At 42.9% G+C, this 22,134-nt stretch overlaps 2 protein-coding genes and 1 pseudogene across 2 annotated transcripts; all 3 read left to right on the top strand.

The window, feature by feature from the left end:
- Window positions 1-980: 980 nt before the first annotated feature.
- Window positions 981-3,581, top strand: LOC113110662 (keratin, type I cytoskeletal 19). Its single transcript, XM_026274793.1, has 8 exons — window positions 981-1,538; window positions 1,739-1,821; window positions 1,889-2,045; window positions 2,129-2,290; window positions 2,436-2,561; window positions 2,886-3,106; window positions 3,225-3,238; window positions 3,349-3,581. Exons 1-8 carry the CDS (start codon window positions 996-998, stop codon window positions 3,417-3,419), a joined length of 1,377 nt encoding a protein of 458 aa, XP_026130578.1. The 5' UTR covers window positions 981-995; the 3' UTR covers window positions 3,420-3,581.
- A 1,399-nt stretch (window positions 3,582-4,980) lies between these two features.
- Window positions 4,981-7,656, top strand: LOC113110665 (keratin, type I cytoskeletal 15-like). Its single transcript, XM_026274796.1, has 8 exons — window positions 4,981-5,538; window positions 5,736-5,818; window positions 5,886-6,042; window positions 6,125-6,286; window positions 6,439-6,564; window positions 6,952-7,160; window positions 7,303-7,316; window positions 7,447-7,656. Exons 1-6 carry the CDS (start codon window positions 4,996-4,998, stop codon window positions 7,156-7,158), a joined length of 1,278 nt encoding a protein of 425 aa, XP_026130581.1. The 5' UTR covers window positions 4,981-4,995; the 3' UTR covers window positions 7,159-7,160; window positions 7,303-7,316; window positions 7,447-7,656.
- A 12,233-nt stretch (window positions 7,657-19,889) lies between these two features.
- The window catches only part of LOC113110546 (keratin, type I cytoskeletal 13-like), a 15,783-nt pseudogene continuing 13,538 nt past the window's right edge, over window positions 19,890-22,134 (top strand).

Genomic DNA, 22,134 nt, shown 5'->3' with positions numbered 1-22,134 from the left:
ACATCCCCCCCAGGGAGCCCACAATCAAGGCAAATCCTCTGCAGGCAACAACAGACACAAAAACACATGCTTACACACTTAAAACCTTACATGTGTCACCACCCATACCACCTTGAAAGGGATTGAACAGCGTAGCTTAACATAAACGTCAAAATTACAAAGCTTCAAAACATGCACAAGAGGTAATTTTGCAAACTAATCTTTCATGTTCCTCCTCACCCATTATTGCTCATACCTTTGAAACCACTTCATTTATCACTGGTTCTTGCTCGCACAAACAACTGGAAAACCTTAGCAATTGCAGAGCAACAACCTGGTTACCACAACATCATAGCAATGTGACAGAAAGTCGTGCACTCATTACAATATATATATATTTTAATTAAAACAAACAAGTGGAATTAACTTGGGACATGTTTTAAAATAGATTTCTTAAAGATTTTTTCTATATAATGGACTTACTGGTTAGTGAAGCACTTTATGTGCAAAGAAAACACGTGCAAGTGTTCTCATGGTTTTAAATTAAGACTTTCCTTCTAATATCTGCACACTGAGAAAAAACATTTGAACTCTCTGATGTTTGGTTGTGAACAAGGTTTATGTTCCCTTAGGGATTGATCAAACATAAATGATGTTAAAACTATTCTGTATCCTAACAATACTTGTTTAGTGTCTTTGTTCAATTTCAAAGAGACTGACAAAGAAAGGGAAAACTGCCACACATATAAACACATGTATGTGTGTGTGTGTTTGTCTCAAAGTGTCCGCAATCTTGTTGCACTCCCTTCATTGAATTCTCAAGGGTGAGGACATTGCAATCATTTATAAAGACACAGAGACATTTCTTTGCAGTTTCAGGGTGGAAACTGAACTCTGGTCCATGAGTCTCAGCTGAGGGTTGCAGAAGGGTCTGACCCAAACAAACGGTCCTTCGCCCCTCCCGTCCACAAAATTCAGGTCCCGCCCTCTAGCTTTAGCTCTATAAGAGGACCGAGATGAGCTTGAAGGCACCACTCCTCTTCAGGACAACTCTAGCAGTTTCCTGTATTGCCCTCTCTGCATTCTTCTCATCTCTGCATCCATCCATCATGTCGGTCTATCTTCATTCGTCAACCAGTTCAGTTCCCAGGACTGTGACCTCAAAGTCCATTATCACCAAGACTCGGGGTAGTTCGATGGCCTCTCCACAGAAAGCCTACAGCGTCTATGGAGGTAGTCTGGGAGGAACCACACGCATCTCTTCCTACAGAGTTGGTGGAGGATATGGTGGAGGATACGGTTTTGGTGGAGGACACGGAGGAGGATACGGTGCTGGATTCTTGGTTGGAGGTGACAGTGATTTGGTCCGGCTGAATGAGAAGGCCACCATGCAGAACCTGAACGACCGTCTGGCGTCCTATCTGGAGAAGGTGCGCTCGCTGGAGGCTGCCAATGCCACTTTGGAGAGGCAGATCCGTGAGTACTATGAGAAGAAGGGGCCGATCGCACAGAGAGACTACAGCCACTACTGGAACACCATCAATGACCTGAAGGACAAGGTACAGTGATGCCTGAATGAATATGACACATGATTAATAAATTGTTAGTGCAATAATCCAGTTCAGGTAATAGAGAATGTTTGCAACCCAATGCATTCTGCGTTATCATATAAAAGATTCCAATGTCCGACACATTTGGCATGCCACACTGCAATTCTATAATGAATTCATGCTTTAAAAACTGCATATTTTCTTTACAGATTAAAAACGCTACCATCAACAATGCCAGCATCCTCCTGCAGTTCGACAACTCTAAACTGGCTGTCGATGACTTCAGAATAAAGTAAGTTAAAGTAAGTTTCATACATGATTGGTGGGTTTATTCCTTATCCTGCTTCTCCACCAATCAGGTATGAGCACGAATTGGTAATGCGTCAGACTGTGGAGGCTGACATCGCTAACCTGCGCCGCTTGCTGGACCAGACGACCCTGACAAAGGCCGACCTGGAGATGCAGATCGAGAATCTGCAGGATGAGCTGGCGTTTATGAAGAAGAACCACCAGGAGGTTTGTAGTAACTTGCATGTAGTGTTTTTTTGGACTTATGAAGCTAGTCAGAGACCTAATGCTGAAGCCTTGTGGGTTTACAGGACTTAGCTGCGCTGAGGTCACAGCTGACAGGCACAGTGAACGTAGAGGTGGATGCTGCTCCTCAGCAAGACCTGAACAGAGTTCTGGATGAGATTCGTGCTCATTACGAGAACATCATACAGAAACACCGCAGGGAACAGGAAGACTGGTTTAAAGACAAGGTAAGACTTGATCTGCTATAAAAAGCCCTGAATTCACTGAATAATAAACAACCTATTCCAGTACTAGTGACTCTGAAGTCAAATAAAAATACAGTTTATCTTATGATACTTGAGTTCATATTGTGTGCGTTTCTGTTTCTTTTAGACGACAGTGTTGCACAAAGAAGTGTCCATCAGCACAGAGACCATACAAACAACCAAGACACAGATCACAGATCTACGACGCACCTTACAGAGTCTGGAGATCGAGCTACAGTCTCAACTCAGCATGGTGAGACACAAGTGGAAGCAGGAAGTTTAGCGGGGAGAGCGGGAGATTACATTATCTGAACCGAAGGTCAGAAAAAACATTACTTAAGAGGTCAGCCAAGTATACAGAAAGATGTGCATGTGCAACATGTGCAAGAAACAGATGGAAAAAAGCCATGTATAACTTTGGACGTCCTGAGATCTAAAGGCTCCATTTGTGGACTTTTTCACTCTTTGTAAAGAATGACAATTCACTCATCATTCATCCAATCCATTTGATTTTCACAAAAATAAATATGTTTCATACATAGTGACCTATTTCTGCATGTTCTCATTGCTCACACAGAAAGGGGCACTGGAGAACTCACTGGCAGACACAGAGGCTAGGTACAGCGCTATGCTAGCAGGCTACCAGAACCAGATTGACACGCTGGAGGCTGAGCTTAGTCATATGCGGGCTAGCATTGAGCAGCAGGGACGTGATTATGCCTTATTGTTGGACATCAAGAGCCGCCTGGAGCAGGAGATTGCCACCTACAGGAGCCTCCTGGAAAATCAGGACATCAAGTAAGTCGGTTTCTTTCATTTATCAGAGTTATTGTTTGTCAAAAGCAGTGGTGCATGGTTCATGTGACATTAATCTGGAATGATTTTACTAATGCATCTTTTATTTCCCTTTATTCAGGACTCAAATACCAGGTAATTAAAGTCTTTCTTTGCATACTGCAGTGGATTTTCTGTTGCAGGTATTGCAGTGAATGCTGTAAAGTGTTTTTGCATTACTGACTCTCTCTCTCTGTCTGCTTCAGGTGGAACTGTCACCATCAGCCAAGGTGGAACAACAACAACAACAATCCACAAGACACAGCATACCTTCTAAATGCTAAATGCACATCACACTGCTTTATGAGAAAACACACAGACAGTACATTTGGTTCTGAATGCATACTGAGAACAAGTGTAACTGAAAGATAAACAGATCATACTCTTATTTGTGCGTGATAAACCTGTCTCTGACAATAAAGCTGCTTTTGTGAATTACTTTGAAGTTTTTCTTCATCTGAACACTATATTATAAAAGGGACTGGTGTCTATGTCAAAATGCAAAACAATATGAAGTTTGGATTTCATATTACATCCTGAAATAATATTTAGACTGTAATGTGGTGCTATTACTTGAAAACACTAATTTACAGTAATCACTAGAAAAGAGGCTATGAGGGAAATAAACTTAAAACCTTACATGTGTCACCACCCATACCACCTTGAAAGGGAATGAACAGTGTATCTTAACATAAACTTCAAAATTACAAAGCTTAAAAACATGCACAAGAGGTAATTTTGCAAACCAATCTTTCATGTTCCTCTTCACCCATTATTGCTCATACAAATGAAACCACTCCATTTATCACTGGCCCTTGCTCGCACAAACAACTGGAAAACCTTAGCAATTGCAGAGCAACAACCTGGTTACCACAACATCATAGCAATGATAGCAATGTGACAGAAAGTCGTGCACTCATAACAATTAATCTCAGTCTGATCTTTACTCAAAGAAACGTTTATTTTACTATTAAAAGACACAACATTGAATGTTAAGCAAAGAATTGTCAGAACCTCATAGGGATATTATGGTATGAGGATCAATTTCTGGATGTATTAATATGTATTAGATATATTATTTTATTATATGTATATTAATTTTTTAATAACAAAGTTGAAATAATTGTTTTTTTTAACCTATGCACTTTGACCTAAATATCCGCCATACTTTTTCAGATTTTGTTACTTTAAAAGGCTTTATAATAGGCAAATTAGTTTGGACGTGATGCTCAAACAGCTTGCAAAATCGAAAAATCAACATGACAAAGAATCGTGATAAAATCATGTCATTTCTAAAAAAAAAAAAAGAATTGTTTTATTTTTATCATATCGCCCACCCCTAGCCAAGAGAATAAAGACTCTAAATCACTGGCCCCGGTCCAGGGATTTAGATACACACACACACACACACACACACACACACACACACACACACACACACACACATATATATATAGGGGTCATGTGTGGTGCTTTGGTGTGTGTTTAGCATTGGTTACTTCATATTATTAAAATGAAATCATGTTTAAAATCTGTTATTCTAGATGTTAACTTGAACGAATATTTAGTCTGAGTACCTATTTGTGTACATTCTTCACAAGCTCTGAGATAAAGTCCGTGGGTGCGGGCGGGAGTGGACACACAGGTTGCGGGATGGGGCGGACCTGGTCACACATTCGCAGGAGCGGATGGGTGCAGGTTTAAGAAAACAGTCCTGCGCAGGGCTCTACTCTGGTCCTTGAGCCTCAGCTGGAGGTTACAGAAGGGTCTGACCCAAACAAACGCTCCTTCGCCCCTCCCGTCCACAAAATGCAGGACCTGCCCTCTAGCTTTAGCTCTATAAGAGGACCAAGATGAGCTTGAAGGCACCACTCCTCTTCAGGACAACTCTAGCAGTTTCCTGTATTGCCCTCTCTGCATTCTTCTCATCTCTGCATCCATCCATCATGTCGGTCTATCTTCATTCGTCAACCAGTTCAGTTCCCAGGACTGTGACCTCAAAGTCCATTATCACCAAGACTCGGGGTAGTTCGATGGCCTCTCCACAGAAAGCCTACAGCGTCTATGGAGGTAGTCTGGGAGGAACCACACGCATCTCTTCCTATAGAGTTGGTGGAGGATATGGTGGAGGATACGGTTTTGATGGAGGACACGGAGGAGGATACGGTGCTGGATTCTTGGTTGGAGGTGACAGTGACTTGGTCCGGCTGAATGAGAAGGCCACCATGCAGAACCTGAACGACCGTCTGGCGTCCTATCTGGAGAAGGTGCGCTCGCTGGAGGCTGCCAATGCCACTTTGGAGAGGCAGATCCGTGAGTACTACGAGAAGAAGGGGCCAATCGCACAGAGAGACTACAGCCACTACTGGAACACCATCAATGACCTGAAGGACAAGGTACAGTGATGCCTGAATGAATATGCCACGTTTCACAAATTTTTTGTGCAATAATCCAGCTCAGGTAATAGAGAATTTTTGCAACACAATGCATTCTGCGTTATCATATAAAAGATTCCAATGTCCGACACATTTGGCATGTAACAATGCATACTGTAATGAATTCATGCTTTAAAAACTGCATATTTTCTTTACAGATAAAAAACGCTACCATCAACAATGCCAGCATCCTCCTGCAGTTCGACAACTCTAAACTGGCCGTCGATGACTTCAGAATAAAGTAAGTTAAAGTAAGTTTCATACATGATTGGTGGGTTTATTCCTTATCCTGCTTCTCCACCAATCAGGTATGAGCACGAATTGGTAATACGTCAGACTGTGGAGGCCGACGTTGCTAACCTGCGCTTCTTGGTGGACAAGACAACCCTGACGAAGACCGACCTGGAGATGCAGATCGAGAATCTGCAGGATGAGCTGGCGTTTATGAAGAAGAACCACCAGGAGGTTTGTAGTAACTTGAATGTACTGTTTTTTGGACTTATGAAGCTAGTCAGAGACCTAATGCTGAAGCCTTGTGGGTTTACAGGACTTAGCTGCGCTGAGGTCACAGCTGACAGGCACAGTGAATGTAGAGGTGGATGCTGCTCCTCAGCAAGACCTGAACAGAGTTCTGGATGAGATTCGTGCTCATTACGAGAACATCATACAGAAACACCGCAGGGAACAGGAAGACTGGTTTAAAGACAAGGTAAGACTTGATCTGCTATCAAAAGCCCTGAATTCACTGAATAATAAACAAACTATTCCAGTACTTGTGACTCTGAAGTCAAATAAAAATACAGTTTAGCTGATGATATACACTACTTGAGTTCATATTGTGTGCGTTTCTGTTTCTTTTAGACAACAGTGTTGCACAAAGAAGTGTCCATCAGCACAGAGACCATACAAACAACCAAGACACAGATCACAGATCTACGACGCACCTTACAGAGTCTGGAGATCGAGCTACAGTCTCAACTCAGCATGGTGAGACACAAGTGGAAGCAGGAAGTTTAGCGGGGAGAGCGGGAGATTACATTATCTGAACCGAAGTTCAGATAAAACATTACTTAAGAGGTCAGGCAAGTATACTGAAAGATGTACAGGAAAAAGATGGAAAAGAGGGCGAGTGTGAGATATGTCCAGAATGGATTATTTAATAAAGCCCTCCAAATCCCAGGAAGTAGGTCAGGTACATTTTAAAAAAGGCAATTATAACTGTCTTGAGATCTGAAGGCTCCATTTGTGGACTTTTTCACTCTTTGTAAAGAATGACAATTCACTCATCATTCATCCAATCCATTTGATTTTCACAAAAATAAATATGTTTCATACATAGTGACCTATTTCTGCATGTTCTCATTACTCAAACAGAAAGGGGCACTGGAAAACTCACTGGCAGAGGCTAGGTACAGCGCTATGCTAGCAGGCTACCAGAACCAGATTGACACGCTGGAGGCTGAGCTTAGTCATATGCGGGCTAGCATTGAGCAGCAGGGACGTGATTATGCCTTACTGTTGGAAATCAAAAGCTGCCTGGTGCAGGAGATCGCCACCTACAGGAGCCTCCTGGAAAATTAGGAGTAAATCGGTTTCTTTAATTTACAAATTATCAGAGTTATGCATTTATCAGAGTTATTGTTTGTCAAAAGCAGTGGTGCATGGTTCATGTGACATTATTCTGGAATGATTTTACTAATGCATCTTTTATTTCCCTTTATTCAGGACTCAAATACCAGGTAATTAAAGTCTTTCTTTGCATACTGCAGTGTATTTCTCTGTTGCAGGTATTGCAGTGAATGCTGTAAAGTGTTTTTGCATTACTGACTCTCTCTCTCTGTCTGCTTCCGGTGGAACTGTCACCATCAGCCAAGGTGGAACATCAACAACAACAATCCACAAGACACAGCATACCTTCTAAATGCTAAATGCACATCACACTGCTTTATGAGAAAACACACATACAGTACATTTGGTTCTGAATGCATACTGAGAACAAGTGTAACTGAAAGATAAACAGATCATACTCTTATTTGTGCGTGATAAACCTGTCTCTGACAATAAAGCTGCTTTTGTGAATTACTTTTACATTGTTTTTCTTCATCTGAACACTATATTATAAAAGGGACTGGTGTCTATGTCAAAATGCAAAACAATATGAAGTTTGGATTTCATATTACATCCTTATATAATATTTAGACTTTTTGAAAACACTAATTTACAGTAATCACTAGAAAACAGGCTATGAGGGAAATAAACTGAGTTTCAGTCTTCCCAGTGTTATTCCTGGGTTCCTTCTGTAACAGCCTGACAACAATAGTGTATATGTTGCTTGGCAACAGATCCATCACAAAAGCGGTGAAGGAAAGGTCACACAAGCTGGCTGGCTATTGACTTCCCCTTTATCAGTAAACACCTTTTTCCTTCACAAACAATTGCAATTGTGTAAAAAGAAAATTTAGTCTATATACAGAGGGAAATATGTGCAGAAGATAAACGCAGACATGTGTAAGGACGAAAGAACCTGAGATACTTTGATCTTCTGAGAAACAGACAACACAAACAAACACGGGCATCTTCGAGACACCCCACAGAGTGGAGGAGCAGGAGACCTCCTCCCCTTCTGGCCATTTGTTTCATTTAAAAAACCCTTCATCCAATCTTCCTTCTACTCAGTCTGCTCAAAATGATTACATTAAAATGTCAATGCAAGTGAACTAACAGTCATGTCTGGTATCATTTGAAATGTCTCAGTGCAACTGGTACAATGGTCTCAATCTTACAAAAGTAGATTAGAAGATAATACAGATCCGAAGAGTCAAGAGATATTTTGATTACTGTAATGGGAGTGCCCTTTCCTGCAGAAAACGCCTCTCTCAGAGCCCCTTTCACACTTCACGTCGGACCTGCAATATTTCCGGAACATTGCCGGGTCGCCTTCTGTGTGAAAGCAACCACGTCCCGGGATCGATTACCGAATTGAACCCGGGTCGGGGATCTAGTAACATTGCGGGGTTCGACCCGGGACGAGCACTGTGTGAACAAAAGCCAGATCTAATTCCGTTATCGCACAACTCTTTTACCGGCTGTTTTGAAGGAAGATCAACGTTCGCGACGAAAACATATGTGCAAACTGTAATGAAGCAGAGATCAGATAGTTCCTCACTTTCCGCGCTGACGCAGAGATCGTTTGCTTGCTTCAGTGAAAGTATAACGTGCCTAGCGTTGTCGACTCGTACATTACACGTCACGCTCTGATGTCACGTGTCGTTACGGGATCTTCAAGGGTTGTGTGTGAAAGCACGCACATATACCAGGTCATCACTTGCAGTGTGAAAGTGCAAAATCTAGCGACCCTGGGAACAATTGCAGGAACACTTTACCCCTGTATTTGCCGGAATGGCAGTGTGAAAGGGGCTCTAGTGTCCTCCATGTAAATTACCTTCTGTTCCCATTGAGGTGTAAACTACCCTGGTCTGGGACCTGACCTAAATTGTGGCAGGTAGAGATCGGTATACCATTAGGCATTAGTTTATTCATTGGTTGGGGCTGATAGAGGGGGTTGGATTACGTGTATATAAACAACATGCGAGTGTGACTTAGACGAGCGTCACTTCCCGTGATCCCGTTTCGCTTCTGGTTCATGGACTAAGGGCTGTTGTAACTTTGACTTTGCAGGACGATTGTGGCAACTGTAGTTATCTCCGTGGCTGCAGATATTGTGGCTTTGTTGGTGGCGGCGTGTGTCTCGCATCTGTATATGCGACCACATTCAGGTAACGTTATGCGTTTTGAATGGCTGTAATAGCATGCGGATTTGCTTGCGTTTCGTTAGTAGTTCATGCTTTCATTGTAGTCAGTACAATGCTGCGTATGCGCGGATGATGACCGTATATGCTGAGTTATTTTCCTCGAGTATCCTGAGCTCCACCGGCTGAGTGATTAAACTGAAACTATACTTTGCATTGTTTTATGGAATATTATCTTCACTTCTACTGACTCCCGGGTCCCTGTGCCTGTTATCTGGTAGGTTTAATTCATGTTGGTTTATTACATAAATGTCTTATGGTGACTGGTTAACATGATTAGTTTTCCCCTATGTTGTAGGGTGATAGGGGCATGCAGTGATGTCACCGCTGTCTTGTTCCGGTTGAACATTCGGGAATTCCGTTTTAATGCGGTTGTGAATCCGCTGAGTGGTGTCGGAGTGCTTTTGCATTTATATGGTCCAGTTGTGTTTTCATTTAATTGGTTTATTTGTTATTTTGGGTTAATTTCTGCATTATTGCCAGTGTACTGGCATGATTTGTTTGTTTCAGTGACAATTGGTTTTGTTTTATTTTTATTAATTTGATTTAATTTGGTTAACTTTGCCAGGCATTAAGTGTCAGCTGTGTTGCCTGCCTAAATATTGTGTTAATTATTTTAGTTTATGTTTGAGTGTGTGTGTGTCTTTTAGATTCTGTGTTACAGGAGCTGCAGGCCTTTTAAGGAGAGCAGGGCTGAAGTCTTTCTTTGGGTGGTGAAGGTGTTTCCTCACGGAGTGATGTGATTTGCCGTGTGCACTGGGGCTTTTGGATTGGTGTGAGTGTGCAGTGTACTTAGAGTAAAGGCCTGTACGGCCAGACATGTAGCCCAGGCTGCAGCTCCTCATTGTCTTTTCTGGACCATTTGTGTAATTCTGGTCCCATTTTTACAGTGAATGCATCTTAAGCTTTTGTCATTAAATTCAAAATGAATAGTTATATTTTTATACCAGTACCTCTGTCTCCATTGTCCATTTTGCCACAGAGTGGGGGACCTGTGTATAGTATCTCGAATAAATTCCCTGGGTGAGATTCCCAGGGCGGCGTAGTCAGGCATTGTCAACCCTTTGGGTCTTTAATTCATCTAAGTTCACTTAATTCATACCTTCCCTCTGCCATCTTGCCACAAACTGGCATAGTCGGCAGGACCCTGCTTCTGTGGTTTTTCTTGTTTTGTGGAGACATTGGTATTGGTTTTGGGTTTAATGTGTGTATGTGTTTTTGTAAAGTGTATGTAGGAACAAGACAGCGGCGTATGTTCAACCGTTCTCTCCAATCTTATTTTTGCAGGTAATTTAATTGTTTGCTTACTGTTCAAGATGGAGGGAGAAGTGCAGGAGCTACAGGATCTGGTGGCTCAGTTGAGAGTGGAGAATGAGAGGCTGAGGCAGGAACAACCTTCAGTAAGTTCCCTAGTGAGTAATACCACACCTGGCAATGATGCGGCAGCAAGGCCTATTTTGCCCGGTGCTGGTGCCCGATCAGCGGATAGGTTTGTTTTTGTCCCTAGAGACCGGAAATGTCCAAAATTTAGTGGAGCGTCAGGTATCCTTTTGGAGTTCTCCCTTGCCCTGATGGGCCTCCAGGAGAAAGTTAAGCAGCAGTCGTCCTCTGCCATGCCAAATGCGGAAATATTATTTCACGACCAATTTGTTGAATTTGTTTTAGATCCGACATTGCGTCGTGAACTTAAACAATTGGTGCGCCGGCAGCCATTATGCACCTTCTTAGATGTCCGGGGTGAGGCGATACGTTGGGAACGAGAAGGGTCTGTCCGTACTTCCGTGCATCAGTTAGTTTCATCTTGCCCTCATCTCATTGCCCTTTTTGGTGGTGTTTCGATCTCCTGTTTGGTGGACACTGGATCGATGGTGTCCACCATAACAGATAGTTGTTTCCGTGAGTACAGCGAACAGTGGGGACAGGGAGGGATGGAGACATGTCACTGGTTACAGCTTCATGCCGCTAATGGCCTTGCGATACCATACGTCGGGTATATCGAGTTGGATGTGGAGCTGTGCGGCAGGCGGGTGCCAAACTGCGGGGTCCTGGTGGTCAGGGATCCTCCGGGTGGGCCGTGCACTAGAGTCCCGGGAGTTTTAGGGATGAATATTCTACGGCGCTGTTACCAGGAGCTCTTTGGGCAGCATGGCCCCGCCTTATTCAGCCTGCCGTCGGTGTCACAGGCCCCAAGTATTATGGTTCAGGCCCTTCAGCATTGTCAGCAAGCTAGTACCCAGCCCAGTGAGAGCAGTGTGGGCAAGGTTAGAGTACGTGGCCGTCGTGCATGTCGTATTCCTGGTGGTACTATAAAGTTAGTGGCCGCAACATGTTCCAAGCAGTTTGCAGATACCACTGTGCTTTTCGAACCCTTGGGGGAGGGTTTGCCTTCTGGATTTTTGGCCTCTCCTGCATTGATAAAAGTTATCCATGGTACGATTTCCGTACCTGTGGTGAATTTAGGGACATTGGATCTGTTGCTTTACCCTCGTAGCATTTTAGGTAGTCTGAATAGTGTCTTAGTGGTCAGCTTGCCCACTGAGGTGGTAGAGGTACAGTCTGTTGCTGCCACTGACGTCCAGGGCTCCCAGGTGCTCTCCGCTAGTGGTCAGGCTCTCAGGTAAGTGCTGTATTGGACTATCATGCAGTGTTTTCTGCACAAGAGGGCGATCTGGGGTGTACCAATTTGATTATCCATGAGATCCTTCTGGTTGACAATATCCCCGTTGGACAGCGCTATCAAAGAAAACCCCCCTCAGAGTATGAGGTCGTTAAAGCCCATGTTAATCAGCTACTCGAGGCGCAAGTGATCAGGGAGAGCAGTAGCCCTTATGCCTCTCCAATAGTCTTGGTAAAGAAAAAGGACGGCAGTCTGCGCATGTGTGTAGACTACCGTCAGTTGAATTCAAAGACCCGCAAGGATGCATTTCCTTTACCACGCATCGAGGAATCTTTGGATTCCCTAACTGGGGCCCGCTGGTTTTCCACCATGGATTTAGCCAGCGGGTACAATCAAGTCCCGATGGCCATGAGAGATTGACCCAAGACTGCTTTTTGTACCCCCTTTGGGTTATTTGAGTACAACCATATGCCCTTTGGGCTTTGTAATGCCCCTAGCACCTTTCAGCGGCTGATGCAACGATTATTTGGTGATCAGCAAGGGCAATCTCTGCTGTTATATCTTGATGACATTGTTGTATTCTCGTCATCTGTGGCCCAACATCTGATGTGGTTGGAAGTTGTCTTGAGTCGATTAGAGCGGGAGGGGTTAAAGGCTAGGTTGGAGAAATGCTCATTTTTTCAGAGAGCGGTAAAATACCTTGGGCATGTGATCTCCTCTGAGGGGGTGTTCACAGACCCCAGTAAGGTGGAGGTAGTGTCACAGTGGCGTCAACCAGAGACTGTTGGTGAGTTGCGTTCCTTTCTGGGGTTCGCAAGTTACTATCGTCGATTTGTCAAGGGCTTTGCAAAATTTGCAGCTCCATTACATCGGTTAGTGTCTGAATTTGCAGAGGTAAGGCCCAGGAAGCGAGCTTCTCAGGATTTCAGGGCAGCATGGACTGACCAGTGCCAACAGAGTTTTGATGGGCTGAAAAGTAAACTTACATCAGCACCCGTTTTGGCATATGCAGACTTTTCCCAGCCTTTTATCCTGGAAGTGGATGCCAGTCATGCAGGACTGGGGGCAGTCCTTTTCCAGAAAAAGGGAGGTCAGGTGCGGCCCGTTGCCTCTGCCAGCCACAGTCTTTTGCCCACTGAGCGCAATATGTCAAATTATAGCTCAATGAAATTGGAGTTTCTTGCGCTCAAGTGGGCCATGGCCGAGAAATTTAGGGAATACCTATTAGGGCAGAAATGTGTTGTGTTTACAGACAACAACCCCCTAAGTCATTTGGCGTCAGCTAAACTTGGTGCTACAGAACAGTGCTGGGCTGCACAACTGGCCTCCTTTGATTTTGAGATCAGGTATAGGTCAGGGAGAAGTAATAAGAATGCAGATGCCCTCTCCAGACAGAACCCACCATGCTCCCTTAATTGGGGTTTGGGTATTGAGACCTTGGGCACTAGTGTTGCCTGTGGAGGTACATCAGGCCTTGGAAGATAGGGTGGTCCTTCCAGTTACTCAGGCTGTTATGATGTCTTTTCCCAGTTACTCAGGTGAGGAGATGTGGTCTTTACAGAGGGCTGACCCTGTGTTTAGAGAAGTCCTGTGACAGGTAGAGATCGGTAGTCCATTAGGCATTAGTTTATTCATTGGTTGGGGCTGATAGAGGGGGTTGGATTACGTGTATTTAAACAACATGTGCATGTGACTTAGACGAGCATCACTTCCCGGGATCCCGTTTTGCTTCTGGTTCATGGACTAAGGGCTGTTGTAACTTTGGCTTTGCAGGACGATTGTGGCAACTGTAGTTATCTCCGTGGCTGCAGATATTGTGGCTTTGACTTGTTGGTGGCGGTGTGTGTCTCGCATCTGTATATGCGACCACATTCAGGTAACGTTATGCGTTTTGAATGGCTGTAATAGCGTGCGGAATAAATAAAATAAATAAAGTTGCTATGCTGAGTTATTTTCCTCGCGTATCCTGAGCTCCACCGGCTGAGTGATTAAACTGAAACTATACTTCGCATTAATTTATGGAATATTATCTTCACTTCTACTGACTCCCGGGTGCCTGTTATCTGGTAGGTTTAATTCATGTTGGTTTATTACATAAATGTCTTATGGTGACTGGTTAATATGATTAGTTTTCCCCTATGTTGTAGGATGATAGGGGCATGCAGTGACGTCACCGCTGTCTTGTTCCGGTTGAACATTCGGGAATTCCGTTTTAATGCGGTTGTGAATCCGCTGAGTTGTGAATCCGCTGAGAGGTGGGAGTGCTTTTGCATTTATATGGTCCAGTTGTGTTTTCATTTAATTGGCTTATTTGTTATTTTGGGTTAATTTCTGCATTATTGCCAGTGTACTGGCGTGATTTGTTTGTTTCAGTGACAATTGGTTTTGTTTTATTTTTATTAATTTGATTTAATTTGGTTAACTTTGTCAGGCATTAAGTGTCAGCTGTGTTGCCTGCATAAATATTGTGTTAATTATTTTTGTTTATGTTTGAGTGTGTGTTGTCTTTTAGATACTGTGTTACAGGAGCTGCAGGCCTTTTAAGGAGAGCAGGGCTGAAGTCTTTCTTTGGGTGGTGATGGTGTTTCCTCACGGAGTGATGTGATTTGCCGTGTGCACTGGGGCTTTTGGATTGGTGTGAGTGTGCAGTGTACTTAGAGTAAAGGCCTGTACGGCCAGTCATGTAGCCCAGGCTGCAGCTCCTCATTGTCTTTTCTGGACCATTTGTGTAATTCTGGTCCCATTTTTACAGTGAATGCATCTTAAGCTTTTGTCATTAAATTCAAAATAAATAGTTATATTTTTATACCAGTACCTCTGTCTCCATTGTCTATTTTGCCACAGAGTGGGGGACCTGTGTATAGTATCTCGAATAAATTCCCTGGGTGAGATTCCCAGGGTGGCGTAGTCAGGCATTGTCAACCCTTTGGGTCTTTAATTCATCTAAATTCACTTAATTCATACCTTCCCTCTGCCATCTGGCCAAATAATGAAATTCCAATTGTTAGTTTCTGTCTTCATCTCGGTGGATGTTTGTCTCGGTCTGAGGTATTTAAAGGATCAGGGCGATTTCTGGAGCCAGAAAGCCCGTAGTGTGTTGTGTGTCTCTTCACTTCATACTATGTATTTCCTAATGTCAGGTATGCATTTTAATTTTAGATTCATCTTTGAGAATTTTATGTTTTGTATTGATATGATTTGATGTGTTTCAATTGGATATGTAATTGGCAAAATACATATCTACCTGACTGTTAATAAATTGTTACATTTTGATTCTATTCTGTCTTACTCTGTAATTATTGACTAGTAGATTACGTTGTATCCTTGTTAGCAGCATGAGCACCCGAATGAACAAGTTAATATAAAAATAGAGTTAACTACAATAATCAAATGTCAGAAGAATATTAATTAAAAAGGCATACAACCAATTTGCCTTTCAACCTAAATTCGAGATCATAAAGGAAAAAATGGAGTCAGATTAAATGATAAAATGGAGTCAAATTTGAGTTTAACCTAAACTGAATAACTCTTCGCCCTGAAAGACTGAACACGCAGGAAACCTTCATCCAGCACCGGATACCTTCCTTGGGCCGAGTGCCTGGACCTTAAACATGTATGTACAGTACAAACACTTTTTTTGGATGAATGAAAGTGTATCTTGCCTTAATTTGTGAAGATTAAGGACACATTTGTTCTGCGCTTACATGATTTGCATGATGTAACAGGTCATGTAATGATCAGTAATCTTCATAAAGAGACAAGAACAAAAGATTTAGTGAAATGTAGAGAGAAAATTAACTCCCAACTGTGTCTCTACAGGAAAGCAGACTCATTGGCAGACATCGTGGCATTAATTTTGTTCAAATGCTGACTGATGAGATGAGCTAAAATTTTGCCATTTGTTTTTAGAATGGTTCCAGTCCTGTTGACTTCAGGGAATGCTATGAATCAGAAATAAAATTGCGGTACAGTTTCAGAACAAGTTGCTGCAATCAGAGGTTGTTGATTGGGTGTGGTACGGCATTTTTACCAAAAACTGGCAGTGGTGCAGTGTTGTATTGCTCAGTGTGTTCTAAAAACGTGTCTCCACGTACTATTCAATACAAATCTAGTGCATCTATTAAATAATGGCAGAGTGAGCGAGTTTTTGGATATGGTTAGATTAAACTTATTTTAGTAAATAAAGTACCGTATTGTTTTGTTAGGATGGGAACACAAGATTTTATTTTAACCTTGCTTCTAGAAAATCCTTCATATGTTTTCTAGACTGAAGGTCTGTAATCTATGGCATCTTTCATTGGCCAAGGCCCACCCATGAGGTGGTTTGACCGACATGTCAAACAACCAATCACAGTTCGTTTCGTTCATCGTCGTGTTTCGAGGTGTGGAAATGTTGCCACAATAACAGACCAGTGTGTAAAACTCTTAACATATTTTAAAGATTCTGTGCTGCAAACTTTAGATATTTAAATACTCCTGGAGGAACGTTAAAGAACGTGACACACATGTCTCATGGAAATGCTCCAAAATTCAAGCAATCTGTTGATGACTTCGACACTCCTGAAGTGTTTCCGATTTTGTGTGCCATATGCATTAGACGTTCAGCCAACGGTCCGTGGGAAGGCGAAAAAAAAGAAGTGGAGAAACTCAAACTGGATATGGCTTAGGCAGGGGTGTACATTTGAGGTTGTTGGCAATAAACATACAATTTCTCAAGAGCAATTTTTGAAGGGGACACAAATAATACAGCTAAAATTGTACTTGTAAGGACAATAAAGCCTACTACTATAAATGCAGCAGGAAGACTGTGCCTAATTAGACAACTTCAAGCTGTTATGGTCATGGAAACGTTTTTATTGCTAACATAGCAGACTCATCGAAAAATATGCTGCATGATCTGTATTAAAGATAAATAATTACTTCATACAATTTGTTGTGAATAAAATAACCTTGACAGTTGAGTACTATGACTATTGATCTTGTTCTCGCTCACCAGACTTGTGTGTGTGTGTGCTGCAGTAATGCTGGGTTTTCACAACAAAACCCACCCAATTTCTACTCAAAACTAGCCCAATTACGTTTTGAGGGGGGTTCCCTGGTAAAAATCATATTTATATCACGTTATTGGGGTTGCTTCAACCCACAGTAACAGAAGTAGCACAGTTCCACGGGAAAACCACGGACTCTGCAACTGAGGTGATGTACATTTGGATCAAACCACTGTGAAGCAAGGGAGGGGGAGACTAGAAATCTTTCTAAACATTTTTGCCCCATTTACATTGTTTTACTACTAGGTTATTAAAAGTATAAAACACCGTTATTTACAATACACAGCATGGTTTTTAATCAGTACAAGACATCAAATTCCCAAAGATGAATTTAAGAGTAAAAGATGCATACATGACTTTATGAAGTGTGTGAACACACTTCATACCATGGGCTCATTCCGGGTACAGTTGGCCCTGATTCTCTTGCAGCATTTCCTTAAGTACCTCAGACCAAGACAAACATCCCCTGAGATGGAGACCGGAACTAACAATTGGAATTTGCATTTATTCGGGTCCCTAACTTGGGTGGTTTACAGCTCAAAGGGAACAGAAGGTAATTTACATGGAGGCCCCTGGGTCTACTTTTGTAAGATTGAGACCATTGTTCCACTCGCCCTGAGACAATTCAAATGATTCCAAACATGACTGAAAATATTACTTGCATTCATGTAGAACATTATACTATTGACCATTCTGAGTTAACCAAGTGGATGTAGTGTGTGTGAGGAAGGGGATGAGAAGGAACTGATAACATTATATCAGCCCCTTTCACACTGCCATTCGGGCAAATACACAGATAAAGTGTTCCTGCAATTGTTCCCGGGTCGCTAGATTTTGCACTTTCACACTGCCAGTGATGACCCGGTATATGTGCGTGCTTTCACACACAACCCTTGAAGATCCCGTAACGACACGTGACATCAGAGCGTGATGTGTAATGTACGAGTCGAAAACACTAGGCATGTTATACTTTCACTGAAGCAAGCAAACGATCTCTGCTTCAGCGCGGGAAGTGATGATCTAACTAATATCTGCTTTATTATAGTTTGCACATATGTTTTCTTCGCGAACGTTGATCTTCCTTCAAAACAGCCGGTAAAAGAGTTGCGCGATAACGCGCGTCATCACTTCGACACAGAATTAGATCTGGCTTTTGTTTACACAGTGCTCGACCCGGGTCGAACCCCGCAATGTTACTAGGTCCCCGACCCGGGTTCAATACGGTAATCAATCCCGGGACGTGGTTTCTTTCACACAGAAGGCGACCCGGCAATGTTCCGGAAATATTGTGGGTCCGACGTGCAGTGTGAAAGGGGCTGTGAGAGAGGCGTTTTCTGCACCTCCACTCCCTGGGGTGTCTCGAAGATGCCTGTGAATGTTTGTATTGTTTGTTTCTCAGGAGATCAAAGTATCTGAGTTTCTTTTATCCTTCAATTATTCAAACTTCAAAAATTTGTCAAAACCAAAAGCAATGGAGATTAAAGAAAGTGAAAGTCGTGACATTTGCCAAGTGTGGTAACCCATAATTTGAAGTGGTGCTCTGCATTTAACCCCATCCAAGTGCACACCACACACAGCAGTGAGAAGTGAACACACACCTGGAGCAGTGGGCAGCTATAGATCCAGCGCCCAGGGAGCAACTGGGCATTCAGTGCCTTTCTCTCTGCCACCTACAACTCCTGCCAGCACTGAGACTCAAACCTGCAACCTTTGGGTTACAAGTCCAACTATCTTACCATTAGGCCACAGCTGCGCCCGGTGATTGGTGATTAATAATATGGGATAATTTTTATTAAAATTTTTGTCTCGCTCAGTTTTGTGCTGCAGTGTCTATTCACAGGTGCAATCCCGCTACTGACCGACACTGGGGCTTTGACCTGCTCCGTCTCTGACCTAGACTGGTTCACCCCTCCTTAAATGACCTGCTGGCCCCGAGCTACCCCAGGAGCATCATATCAATACCAAACGTAGTGCGGACACCTTCTCTACACAGTACACTGCAGCCCATAAGCCCTGAGCTCAAGCGATCCGCCAGCCTCAGCCTCCCAGTAGCTTGGATTACAGTCGCCACCACTGAACCGACAAGAGACAAGAGTATCAGATTCAGTACTGCTCTCAACCTGCTGCTCACAGTGCCCTCTAGTGCACATAAACAACTCTCTCTGAATCTGAATTCAGACTTAGAATAAAGAAGCTTTATTAGATAGGACACTCTGAAAATAGACATTTTACTCATCTAAATCATTTAAATAATCCAATTTAATTTAGACATTTAATGCACGCTTTGTGACAAACTTGGACACAAACGTGGAATCTTTTGTACTTTTGTATGTTTGTATGTTTTTTGTCTACATCATTGCTTCCCCAGGGAGGCCTCTAGGACAGGTTTGGGAAGCACTGGTCTACATACTAAATAAATATTAAAATACTGCACACATGCAGCATTCACAATAAATAAAATAAAATAAAATAAAATAAAATAAAATGACTAAACTGTGCATGCAATTACTCAAGCTGATCCGTGTGACCTGTATAAGGGAGGTGAAACTGCCGCAGATGATCTCACATCTCCTCGGGGAGTTACATGTCTACCAAACCCTTCTTTATTATGATGAAAATGGTGAATTTATCAAATCTACAACCTTGTATGACCAGCTCAGGCAACTTTTTCGTCACCGTACAGTTGAAGAGATTTCCTTCATTGGTACAAGACACTGGTACATGCACGTAAACACACACACACACACACACACACACACACACACACACATCGTACAGTGTGTGTCACAAGCCTAATTATTTTACTTCACTCCCTTCATTGTAGTCTTGAGGGTGAGGAGTTCTCATGAGTTAATTCGGTTAACACATAAATTCATTAGCAGCTTCCTCACCAGGGTGGAACCTGAACACTGGTCTTTAAGCTCCATCTCTGCTGGTGGTGACTGGTGGGACTGACACACATACACTCTCCCACACACACCCTACCCTCCCTCGCCCACCCAGAAAGTCCTGGAGCCGCCCTGGATCTGCATCTCTATAAGAGGTCAGAGCTGGGCTCAAAGGTGCCATCCTCGTCTGGACAACTCTCTCAACGGTTTCCTCTCTGGGCTCATCTCATCTCCGTATCCATCCACCATGTCGTCCTCTGTTCGCGTTACGTCCTTCAAAGGACCCAAGACCGTGACCTCAAAGTCCTTCATCACCAAGAGCTGTGGTGGTTCCATGGTCTTTCCACAGAAAGCCTACAGCGTGTATGGAAGTGGTTTAGGTGGAAACACCCGCATCTCTTCCTCCTCGCTGCAATACAGACCCGGAGGATATGGTGGAGGATATGGTTTTGGTGGAGGATACGGTGGAGGATATTACGGAGGATATGCAGCTGGCATACTGCCTGGAGGCTGTGTTGTAAATGACTTCCAGCTGAATGAGAAGGCCACCATGCAGAACCTGAACGACCGTCTGGCGTCCTACCTGGAGAAGGTGCGCTCTCTGGAGGCTGCCAATGCCATCCTGGAGAGACAGATCCGTGAGTGCTATGAGAAGAAGGGGCCGGTGTGCCAAAAAGACTACAGCTGCTACTGGAACACATCAAGGACCTGAAAGACAAGGTACAGTGATGCCTGAACAAATATGAAACATTACTAGCACATTCTAGTGCAAATTATATTTTGGATACAGCAGCTTAAAAAAAGAGACTTGCTTTCTCAGAGTTTGATGATAGCCTATGTCCATATAAAGCAAGTCTATGTGTTCTCATGTATTACATTTTTTACATTTCAGATTAAAAACGCTACCCTCCACAATGCCAACGTCCTTCTGCAGATCGACAATGCTAAACTGGCTGCCGATGACTTCAGGATCAAGTAAGCTACATAGTGTTGACCGCAATATTGTGAACGTCGATGCAACCAGATTGCTGTATAAAATATTCAGCACAACTGTTTTCAGCATTGAGCAGCAAATAAGTATATAAGAATGATTTCTGAAGGATCAAGTGACACTGAAGTCTGGAGTAATGGTTGCTAAAATAAATCAGCGTTGACATTGCATTAATAGGCCTGCATTACATTTTAAAACAAATTGCAATATGACAGTTTTATTGTATTTTGGTCAAATAAATGCAGCCTCGGTAAGCATAAGAAACGTCTTTGCAAAATGTACAAAAAACTTACTGGTTCCAATCTATTGAACAGTAGTGCATGTGTGTATTTAATGAGATTGGTTGTGTTTAAAATAATGATTCTCTATGTCAATCAGATATGAGCATGAGGTGGTGATGCGTCAGTCTGTGGAGGCCGACGTTGCTAACCTGCGCCACTTACTGAACCAGACAAACATGACAAGGGCCGACCTGGAGATGCAGATCAACTGTCTGGAGGAAGAGCTGGCATGTATGAAGAAGAACCACCAGGAGGTGTGTAGTGCTTTTCTGATAAATCATCTATGTAGAAGTGATCCTAAATTTTGAAGTATTATATTATGATCATATTATTTTACACTGTGGCATCACAGGAGCTTGGCTGCACTGAGGTCACAGCTGACATGCACAGTGAACGTAGAGGTGGATGCTGCTCCTCAGCAAGACCTGAACAGAGTTCTGGATGAGATTCGTGCTCATTACGAGAACATCATACAGAAACACCGCAGGGAACAGGAAGAATGTTCAAAGACAAGGTAAGACATCTTCTTTCTCCTTCATTCTAAATCTGAATTCTACTTTGCTATCAAGATGTCACTCGTAGTAGTGCCTGGGTAGTGATATAGTGTTTTTGTCTTTTGTTTAGACGGCAGGGTTTAACAAAGAGGTGGCCATCAGCACAGAGACCATACAAACGACCAGATCGCAGGTCACAGAGCTACGAAACACCTTACAGAGTCTGGAGATCGAGCTGCAGTCTCAGCTCAGCATGGTGAGACACAAGTGGAAAGTAGAGCGAGATTAAATCGATTATCTGAACCAGAGGCAGGAAAATATAAAGCTAGACTTAAAACAAGCAGGGAAACGGTGCTTTATCATGTTTTTGTGCATGTTCTCAAATAGAAAGCGGCACTGGAGAACTCACTGGCAGAAACAGAGGCTAGG

This window comes from Carassius auratus, chromosome 11 (assembly GCF_003368295.1).
Source record: "Carassius auratus strain Wakin chromosome 11, ASM336829v1, whole genome shotgun sequence".
Lineage (NCBI taxonomy): Eukaryota > Metazoa > Chordata > Actinopteri > Cypriniformes > Cyprinidae > Carassius > Carassius auratus.
This window is presented reverse-complemented; position numbering and strand designations above follow the sequence as displayed.

Excerpts from the sequence above, each read along its gene's own strand:
- LOC113110662 (XM_026274793.1), top strand. The coding sequence starts at position 996 with ATGAGCTTGAAGGCACCACTCCTCTTCAGGACAACTCTAGCAGTTTCC. Across the intron at positions 1,539-1,738 it reads TCAATGACCTGAAGGACAAG|ATTAAAAACGCTACCATCAA; the intron begins GTACAGTGATGC and ends TTTTCTTTACAG. Across the intron at positions 2,046-2,128 it reads TGAAGAAGAACCACCAGGAG|GACTTAGCTGCGCTGAGGTC; the intron begins GTTTGTAGTAAC and ends GTGGGTTTACAG.
- LOC113110665 (XM_026274796.1), top strand. The coding sequence starts at position 4,996 with ATGAGCTTGAAGGCACCACTCCTCTTCAGGACAACTCTAGCAGTTTCC. Across the intron at positions 5,539-5,735 it reads TCAATGACCTGAAGGACAAG|ATAAAAAACGCTACCATCAA; the intron begins GTACAGTGATGC and ends TTTTCTTTACAG. Across the intron at positions 6,043-6,124 it reads TGAAGAAGAACCACCAGGAG|GACTTAGCTGCGCTGAGGTC; the intron begins GTTTGTAGTAAC and ends GTGGGTTTACAG.